At 34.5% G+C, this 10,566-nt stretch overlaps 1 protein-coding gene across 1 annotated transcript; it reads left to right on the top strand.

Annotated features, from left to right (window-relative positions):
• Positions 1-3,395: 3,395 nt before the first annotated feature.
• On the top strand, positions 3,396-9,381 carry LOC110371660 (neuromedin-U receptor 2). The gene is made up of 4 exons (XM_021328010.3): positions 3,396-4,155; positions 5,647-5,744; positions 6,385-6,489; positions 9,204-9,381. Exons 1-4 carry the CDS (start codon positions 3,402-3,404, stop codon positions 9,282-9,284), a joined length of 1,038 nt encoding a protein of 345 aa, XP_021183685.1. The 5' UTR covers positions 3,396-3,401; the 3' UTR covers positions 9,285-9,381.
• Positions 9,382-10,566: the final 1,185 nt, after the last annotated feature.

Genomic DNA, 10,566 nt, shown 5'->3' with positions numbered 1-10,566 from the left:
ACTTCGGGAAAAAATTGGACTATTCTTATGATAACTTGGAATAATTGTTTACGCCGTTCAGTCATTGAACTATGCACACATAAGTTAGTGTAAAGTTACAAAGTAAACACATAATAGGGCAGGTAGATCCCGCTGTCATTTGAGATTAATTATGAGAGTGTGGGCGCGGCCCTTTGATGATATGCATTATGATTATGACATTCGACAGAATAAAGCCCATTTACTATATTAGTTTCTTATGCTTCCGCGATGTCTTGGAAATTGATAATATTTAATCGGCAGTTTTACTTTAAAGGTTTTTTTTTTGCTTTAGTTACTACGCATAGTCAATTTTTCCACGATTTATTTGAAAAAAGAACTGTGAAACTAGCCCTTTGAGCTTTCAAGGTTTAACAATTTATAGGTATAAAATTTTAAAAATTTATAATTTTACAGGTTTTTTGAACACCTATGCGAACTAGGCCCATAAACAATTTTCCCATAAATAAATCGTCTTTTCGTCAGTTTGCAAATCAGACATGTAAATACGTGTCATAAATATTTTTTCACCCTCTCGTACTATATTATGGCGCTACTTACTACAACAGGCTGTAATTTCAATTAGGGGTGACCACGCGTCTGCACTGTATGGTTGCCGGCAATTTGACCGCTTGTTTAGATCAACTCAATTACTTTTATGTACAGTATGCTGCTTTTTATTAGCATATTAACTATGATTTTTGAGGCCAGTTCTTAAAATGATTGCCAATTGTTTAGTACCTACTGGTACACGTCGATAAACTAATACTCTATCAAAGTCAAATGATTTTATTTCAAATAGACCTTATGAAACATCACACTAGTTGCACTGTTCCAAAAAGTTGGTCTCATGGAGAAGAGCCTGTTTGTCTATAGCACTATGTAATTTCATAATAGCTATTTAGGTCTATTTTAAATCAAATAGCTTACCAAACATCTGGTCGGTTCGTTAATGAGCCTCGATTAATAATGAAACGCTTCATAAATAATGCATCTGGAATATTTGGCTTCCCCGAAATAACTGCAGAACAGGATTCATAAATTGCTCTCTCATTTTACCGATTCCGTTTCCCAAATGTTCACGCTCCCTTAAATCCCAGTGGAGCGGTCATCTCTTATGTGTCTATAAGCAAAAAGATTATCTGGAATATAAAAGCATCCTTAAAACTAGATTACGAAGGGTCTTACCCACTTATAAAGTTAAAATTGTCTTTTGATCCCCGATTCAGACTTTCAAAAAATAATCATCCTCTTAAATATAATGTAACTCGTCATAAAAAAATCTAATTCACTCCTCCAGTCTTTTGTGCTCGAGCGCTAAAGATCAAAATCGATTTAACGTAATCGGCGGACCTAATAACAGTAAAGAAATGTTTTAGGGCACCGATATATTTCTTTTATCGGCTCTCTGCATCGCTGAAATGACATGTAATACTGTAGGTGAAAATTTGGGGAAATCAACAGTAATGCTGAGTCAAGGCCGACAGGAAAGTAAAGAAATTAGGAACAACATTTTACGTAAAAGTCGAAAATCGTAAACAGTTTTTAGAGAAAAAAAGGCTGATAAGAACATTTGAGAGCCTCACCAGTAACTACTTGTCCTATAAAAATAATATACGTTATCGGACTGAAAAACTTTAGTAGATAGTATTGAAAATTTTAGGTTTGAGATAATCTCTATCAAAGTGTGTTCATTAAAAAGTGGATAAAGCGTAAAACCTTTTTGACGGGAATGGACATTGATTTAGCAATGTAAAAAGGGCTTAAAAAATAAATAGAATAAATAAATGTTTCTAATGTGAATTCAATTTATTTACAAAGCTAGCACTAATACGGTATTAACCTACATACATTTTCCTAAGGTAAATACTTATAAAATAAACACATTTCGCTGTTATATAGCTTATTAAGAGAAAAGCTTACTGCTAAGAAGGTATAAAAAGTTAACAGAATTATGTTATTTTTTGTACGTAATACATTATTTGTCTTTCTAAACAAAGGTAGACATTACGTTTTGTAATAAGATTTACGGTCTATTTTTCCAGACAAAAGGTTACGATGCTACTGAGAATTCGAAATTCTTATTTTTAGATAGTTCATAGTTCACATCATCAAAAATGCACGTGATGATCTGATCCCGTACTAGGGCTAGAAAGCTTTAACTCATCAAGTATTATAGAAACAATTCACTACATTTTAATTTTGAACTTACTGACGAAACAAAAACTTTTTCTCCAGTTCCACTCAACAAGTATTAAATCCTCGAAATACTAACAATCAAAATCAAAATTACGTCGCAGTAGGTACGTCAAAAGTACCTACCTACATCAGTCTGTAGTCTGTTAATTTTAGAACTGAAACGATTCTTCCAAAAAGGTTTTTCCAACACTCAGCAACAATATAAACTTATTCCCACATACCTGCACGAAGAAATTTACCCATCAGTAACTGTCAAATATTGAGACCATTGTCTACTTCCAAGCCCTTAATCCTGTTAACGAGCGAACTAAAACCAGCTGCCTGTTAATTGTCACGCTCCAAGTTTAGCGTCATGCCAGTAACAAGTTTCAGCTTTGATAACTGGATAAAACTGGAAGCAACGTGTCGATTTACGAGGGATGAACTAAGAGATACATTGTAAACCTGGCCTTTTAACAGCCCGTGTTAGAAGCTTTTAAGTTCAAGTACTTAAGTATTTTCTGTAAAGATTTTTAAATGTAAAGTCACGCCAGTCATATTTAAGTTCTATTAAGGAAGTAAGCCTATGGACATAAAGCTAAACTTCTGGCTAGAAACTTTGCTTAAACTGGAAACAAAACTGAAAACTTTGGCAGTTACGCCTGCAATCTTCAGATTAGCGCATTCAGTTCAAGTAAATAGATAAATGTGTTGCAGTCTGCAATCGGTCGTAAGTTCACATACATACATAACATAGGATAAAATGTTCATGTATTGTTTAAGCCACTAACGAGGTACTGGGTTGCATTCCCAGGTCGGCAAAACGGTCGGTCAGTCGAGTAACAAATGAGCTCGGTTTATTCATCTCTGCAAATGGGATTACTTTGTATCAGGAAGCAGAAATAAAAGTTTAATACATCCTGCTTTTAAAATATATCTCATTTAAATTAAACCTTATATACTACAGTATAGATTTCGAATAATAATATGATACAAAAAAATGCCGTAACAACATGCTGTATAAGCATGCCTCAAGGCCCTAACAAAATTTCTTTTTTTCAGTACTTCCCTACCGCTAGTCAAAGCGACACTGTTCATAGTCAATAGGTATATCGGACAAAGCATTTAATAATAAGTGTTACGGCATTCATAAAGTATAAAATAGTATAATTTTACTCTAAGGATTTTTATTAATAGAAACATAAATGTCGTTTTTAAATGACAGCGAGTTCGAGAACAATTCGTTCTCGATCTTCGGGCCTCTCGGTATGGCGTTCTACGATGATGGACACGTTCTAGAAGATACCTACACAGTCAAAGTAGTTGTGAGCGTCATCTTGGGGTTTTTCATGGTGGTGAGCGTGATCGGCAACGTGTGCACCCTGGCTGTGATCGCACGGGAGCGCACTATGAGAACACCCACAAACTGCTACCTCGCCAACCTCGCGATCACAGACCTTCTCACCGCACTGTTCATCCCCTTAGAAATATACGTCATTTTTGTACCAGATTTTTATCCTCTGGGCGAAGTTGGATGTCGAATACACTTCGTGTTATGGGACATCCTCAGTAACTGCAGTCTTCTCATCATTACCGCTTTCACGATAGAACGGTACATAATAGTGACGAAACCGTTCCTGAGACAAAAGCTGACATTAAATTCCCGTGTCTTCAAAATTGTTGGCGTGATATGGGCTCTGTCGCTGTGTTTCGGTATCCCAGATGCATTTTACATAGACTTTTTGGAGAGAAAAGAGTACGTGTTTTGTTACTACACGTTGACAAAAACTGTGAGCATCGTGGTTGCCTTCGAGATATTTCTGTTCTTCTTAATACCAATGACAACGATATTGGTCCTGTATATTAAAATGACAATAAAGTTGAAGTCGGCACAGAAGAAACTACGCAGCAGTCCCGTGGTGGGCAAACAGAACAGAGACAAGGCGGTGAAGATGATTGGTTAGTACGCTTTATATTAAGTTTGTTTTATTCAATTACAGTCTGTTTTTAGATACAGTTACATAACCCACGCAAAATACCTACTATTTGCATTTTCAATGAGATATTACTTAACGGTCTTTGTGTTTCATACTTATTTAATAAGTACAACAGCACTTAAGAATTCGCTTAACTACAAGCAAATAAGTTAATATTAATGTTTGCTCGTCAAGTTCCTAGAAGCTTCTTTGAACACGTTTACTGCGTTACAATTATTTACAATCGAAATTAAAGGAATGGATACCGTTTTTCCTCGAGGCTCTTGTTGGATCTTTTGTTTTGATTTTATTAACAAAGTTTTGTGCAAATGCCTGCACAAACTGGTGTTAATTACTTCGCTTACAGTCCGTGCAAATGGATGCAATGTATCTTGTGTACTTAAAGTTGAGCTCGGCAAGCAAGTTCATTCCCTTGCGACACAAAACACTAACTGCTAAGTGCGACAATAGAATGTACACAAGATTTCATTCTAAGAAACGTTTTAAGCTTTTAATTAGACTGTTCTGTTGAGATTTAAGTATCATAAAATAAAGTAGTAGGTACAAAAACATTTTGATGATATTATAACAATAATAAAAGTAAGATCTCGAAAAAACTTTATCGGCACCGCACTTTCGACTCCCCTGCGTAGTGATAATCGCTTTCCATCAGGCGTCGATTTAGCGGCCGCTTCCATGAAAAAACAGTGATATATGTATGTTTAATCAAGAATCCAAATTCACAGCTTTTCTTAGATAACGTAGTGATGATTGAAGGCAATATTAATTATGTTTTTATTGAAATACTTGAGAAGAGCTGTCGCAATACCTCGTTTCTTTGAAAGCGTTTACCGGAGCACATAACACTTATGTATGCTTACACCTGTAACAAGGGATTCGTCTACAGGACAAAGTTGGAACATCTTAATTTCCTTAGGGTTCCCGCTTTCTTGTTTGGGGAATAATATTTGGAATACATACAACACAAGAAGTAACGGGTAAAAACAATTTCGCTTTTACTCAGCAAAATGTACATAGGCAGGCACATATTTTGATTTATTTTTGATAAAATGGGAGTTGCTAGGTATACCTTTGGTTGACGGTAGAAAAACAACCAAAGTTATGAAGAGAGCTTCCAAAAGAAGTCTTACATTATAAGAATGAAATCAAGCCAGACAGAGTACGTGAAAATTTTCCATTCTTGTTCTCATAATTGGATTAGGTCGACTAGGCAATTATGGTACTTATATCTACTACATTTATGCTCAATACCTACTTATAATAACTTACCGAAAGTTTCAATCCCCAATGTTTATTATTTATCAGTCAAAATAGAGAGTATGAATATGCAAAAAAGTAAGATGTCTCTTATAAATTAAATTAAAATATATTCTTAGTAATTCGGAAGCTGTTCTCATGATCATCAATTCTACTAGACCTACTCAATCATTCAGATTTTTATTTTTTGTTACAGCGGCGGTGGCTTTCTCTTTCTTCCTCTCGTGGGCGCCTTATTGCATTTTCCGCGTAATGACGGTGCTGCCAAAATTTAAATACGAAGATTATTATAATGTAAGTATGATTGACCTGCTTCCAACTCTTATCACTTCAAGTTAAGCTTATTGATTAAGAAAGTCATTTACCTCAAAACATTGGCTTAAATATTGTATTATGTAGGTAGATTTCCAATACGCTATCAATTGAATGTATTTCAAGTATGAATATTTACAAAGTAATCTGAACGTATTTTTAAAACCAACTTCTGTGTAGCCATTTGAATCCATAGAGAACTAGCACAAACTATCATTGTTGCACGTCTGCTCCACATCCCTGGAGGAATAAATCATTAAAACTCTTTATTAACATTGTACGCTTAATCTCACTTTATAACAACGCGACGCAATAAAAATGTAAATTTCCACAAGAATATAGCAATACAGAAACTTTACACTCAAAATTGGGTATTTAAAACTTTTGTCCTATGCATAAAATATGATAAAGAGCTACAAATTAAGATTTTGCTTAAATGTACTTACCTTGATGTCTGGAAATAGGTACGACACTAAGTATTTCTCCAAAATATTTCTAGCAAAACTAGAATGTTGCGAAAAGAAATATATCATATTTAACTGTCACAAAAATACACCCACATATATTTTAAGCCACAGAGCCAATGACTGTTAGTCTAAAAATAAAACTATTTTTATTTCAGGTGTGGAAAGTAATCAACTATCTATGCTACAACGGTTACATGTCCACAGCTGCAAACCCGATACTTTACAGCTTAATGTCACGGAAATTTCGACAAGCGTTTAAAGTAAGTAAATTTGCATTCGCTCCAAACTTTATCTGCAAGAAGGGATAACTTGAACTTCGATAGTGGGGTCGATAAGCCGTAGATATATCACTTTAATACGTATGTGATCAAAGTGTGAGGGCGTCTGAACTTCGACTAGTTTAAAAGTTCTAGAAAGTTCCATTCTTAGTTTAAGTAGTAGATACCTACAACAGAAAAGATAGACAGAAGATTTTTTCACAGCTAGACAAGACACGTGTATTTATTTTTTTACATTCTTAACGAAAATGTAATAACTTCGCCGTCAGCGCTAGATCTTGACAGATAATGAAATACAAAGAGCTTTGTAGTGCTCAAGAGAAACTTATCTTAAAGCGGCTGTGTCAACTAGTACAAAAGGTAATTAATTAACGTCTGTTTGTAAGTAATTATGTGTTTCAGGTATCATTGAGCCTACATCATTTATAGTATATCTAATTCGATTGTCTCCAATATCTCGTAGCTCTATTACCATTACCTGCCTGTTAGGGTAGTTACAGAATTATTAATGTTGATGATTGTGTAATGCATATTACACTACCTATGTAATTTTCAAAGGCTCTTTGGATTACATTATATTAATTGAACCATCTTCCGTCTTCAGTTTCATCAACTTCTCTTAAAAACTAATCAGTGCAGGTGCACCTGGATGAAAAATTGCCTATAACTTTCCTCAATAAATGGGCCAAAATTCAATAAAACAAACAAACGTTTTGTTAAACCACTACCTGTACTTAGGTTATATCATAAAATATCTGAGTTAGCATTTTTACTTAGTTGACAGGATTAGTTTCACCCTTAATATACAGAACTTTTTTTGACAAAAAAGCAGGGCTTTGATTAAATTGATGAACCTTTTAAAAAAATTGTCCTAAATGTATCGAATAATTTTCATAATCTTTGAATTCAGGCAGTTGTGTCATGTGTCACGTGCTGTTACCACAGTGGTATCAACCGAATGCAAAATATAACGATTGTCTGACTCCAGCTTTATTCGGCACGTGTTAACAGTGTATTCATAGTAATCCTATAGAACAGGAAGAGCAAACATTTACGTTGCAGTGTGATGAAGATCATTATTCAACATCGCATTTATCATTTACTCGTCACTATTACCTACTGCCAGTTTTCTAAAAATAAAATAAGGAGCTTTCAGTCATTCACAACCATACCAAATGAATTTACTGTATATATTTTTTTAATATATGTTGTATGTGAAATTACTTGAGGCGATGAGTCAAATTTATGAATTTTATTACGTGAAAATTATCGAAGTCTTTCTAGAAATTGCTACATAGACGTCTTTTCGGCATAAAGTCTGGTTTTCCATACTTTCGATGGTACTGTCCGCCCAGTAGCGCAAGTTTACTACCTCTATAAAACACATCTGCGCTTTATTATATTATCCGACGTTGCATGTGTCCATGATGCATAGTAAGCCGAACACTTTGCTTGTGCAAGTAAACCGAGATTTAATGAAGGTAACTTTGAGGAAAGTAAGACGGAGTATGTATTAAGTTACAGAGGGTCTGATGGTAGTCCACTGCATTTTATTTTCTTTTTTATCGATGGCAAAAATCATCAAATGACCCCTCCCGCTGCGGGTTAGCAGCGGTGAGGGAGTGTCAGACTTATACTGACTAAAAATCCATCGTGTTCCTTCGTATTCCTTTTATGTACCAGGGGCGCGGTAACTCTTTCGAACAATCTCACAGCCAGCTCCATTGTATCAGATTAGACTTAGAGTAGGTACAATGAATAGATAGCATCATGAAATCACAGTAGCAATCGTGTAAAAACTAAACTAAGAGATACACAAAAAGTGCCCAAAATCTATTAACTAGTTACAATTAAACGTTTGCAAAACACGTGCGGTATAAACGATCACGCCGGCATGTCGCAGTTAAAGTTCTATTGGAAAGCTGCCAAACAAGTGGACCGTAATGGACAGTCATGTCGAGTACCGCCATTGTTAGTTGTTACGCAGCTTGAGAGCTCTCGGCCTAATACCGAAGTAACTATTAAGGTAATCTGTGGTTATACACAGAGTGTTACTCAAATCGGTGGGATTCCGAGAATTTACAAGGAATAATGGAGTGACAAGGATTTAGAAAGTTAGATAGCCAGTTACTAGCCTTTGGTTGTGTTGTGTTGTCAGTTATTAAGTCCAATGCGATATGACCTTAGTTCACTATGAACGGCTGAAATCTGAACTGTGAGCTGAATAATCTGATAATTTGATGGCCCATGTCAGGATTAGGATTATTAAGTTTCTCTAAAATGCATGTCGCATTGTGACAGACGTGGGATACAATATCTGACTAGATAATCATGTGACACAATATATGTTTTAAAAAAAACTTTTTTATATAATTTTGAGTAGCATTTTATCGAATTATAATCCTCCGTTTTCATTATTCAAAATTAGCAAATAATTTTATTTATACTTGCTAATCTTTCTGAGAAACATAAGTACGAGTACTTAGACAACCTTGCGAGAATACCAAGAACCTTCACTAAGCTAATTAGAATTTTGATCATTTTGACAGAAAGGTATTTCACGGTTTTAAACCATTATAAGAAATATCTAATTAATCAATAACGTTAAATACATAGATAAAATATCTTTACAACGAACCTTTGTGAAGAAATTGATGCTTCGGGATTTCAAATACCTATCTTTGTTTTTTTTTCAGGATTTGCTGAAAAGTCCTCGTGTTTTGAGTGGAAGCAGTATAACACAGCAAACAAAATCAACGCATGATTCAGTAGTGTAATAGAATTCAGGAACTTTACTTAATAATTGTTATTTTGATTGTATCAGAAAAGGACACGTTTGAAACTGTATGTTCTGTAAAATAAATATATTTTCTATTTTGACTTTTATTGCTTCATACTCATGACATAGTAACTATATAAACTCATACAAAGTACTCAAGTTTAATCAATAATACCTATCTACCCACTTTTGTTCAGAAATAAAATTAAAATAGGTACACATTACAGGCTCACTCAAAGATATAGTTTGGTACAATATTCGAGTTGTTTCACAGTCTATAAAGCTGACTTTGGCCGCATCGTATAATATAATAACGGACTTTCTAATTAGTTCTGCGGGACACATTTAAATTTTACGCTGTCTTACGGCCGTCCTAATAGAATAATAACCGTTATATTAGAATAACCTGAACACTTAACAACATTATCATTTGAAATAATTGTTATTGAATAAATAATTAATGAATATTTCTTGGGTATGGCAAACTCTTGTGTTGAATAAATGAAAACTTTTCTAAGATGCCGCTGTCTCAGCTTTTATTATCATTTTGTAATAAAATGTAATTAAATCCGTCATAACTAGATGTCATAACTTAGTGCAATTTATCTATCGACACGTATGTATAAGTTAATTAATCTTAAGATATCGACAGATTAATAACAAACAGCTAAGATGACCCGTGACACTAATACTAAGATCAAATGAATAGTCACGAACCGGCTTTAAACGCATCGCATAGTGTAGCCTGCAGTAATCATATGCTGCATACCAATGAGACTCGATACACACCAGTAAATCAAACTGAACATACCTATAATATCATCTAAGATCAATGTCAGATTTGTTTCATGTTACAGACAGAAATACTCACTGATTTGAACAGTCTCCTCATTTGCCTATTCATTATCTAAAGGGCAAAGACCGCTTTTTATACAGACAAGACACGAGCTATTCCAAGGCCAATTTTGCTTTTCAGACTCATATTATGAAATGTCCAGGTTTCATCACAATGTTGAACATAAATTAATGTTTAACTAGAACAATCTAATTTATTCAGAACAATAGTAATGTCTAAATGTTATTGTTTCAAGTAAAATTATTTTGCTAAAAACAAATACATGTAGACTACGATAATGTCGAGAAAGATAGCTAGTTGAAGGACGACGCCTACGCAGTCGTAGCCGTGCTACGCAGTAGCTTTACGTAGCCTTAAGGTCTGGATCTTAAACTTCTACGCACTATGCTCCAATGTAATATGTGGTCCGCTAAGTTGGATTAAA

The sequence above is a fragment of the Helicoverpa armigera genome, chromosome 13 (genome assembly GCF_030705265.1).
Source record: "Helicoverpa armigera isolate CAAS_96S chromosome 13, ASM3070526v1, whole genome shotgun sequence".
Classification (NCBI taxonomy): Eukaryota; Metazoa; Arthropoda; class Insecta; order Lepidoptera; family Noctuidae; genus Helicoverpa; species Helicoverpa armigera.
This window is presented reverse-complemented; position numbering and strand designations above follow the sequence as displayed.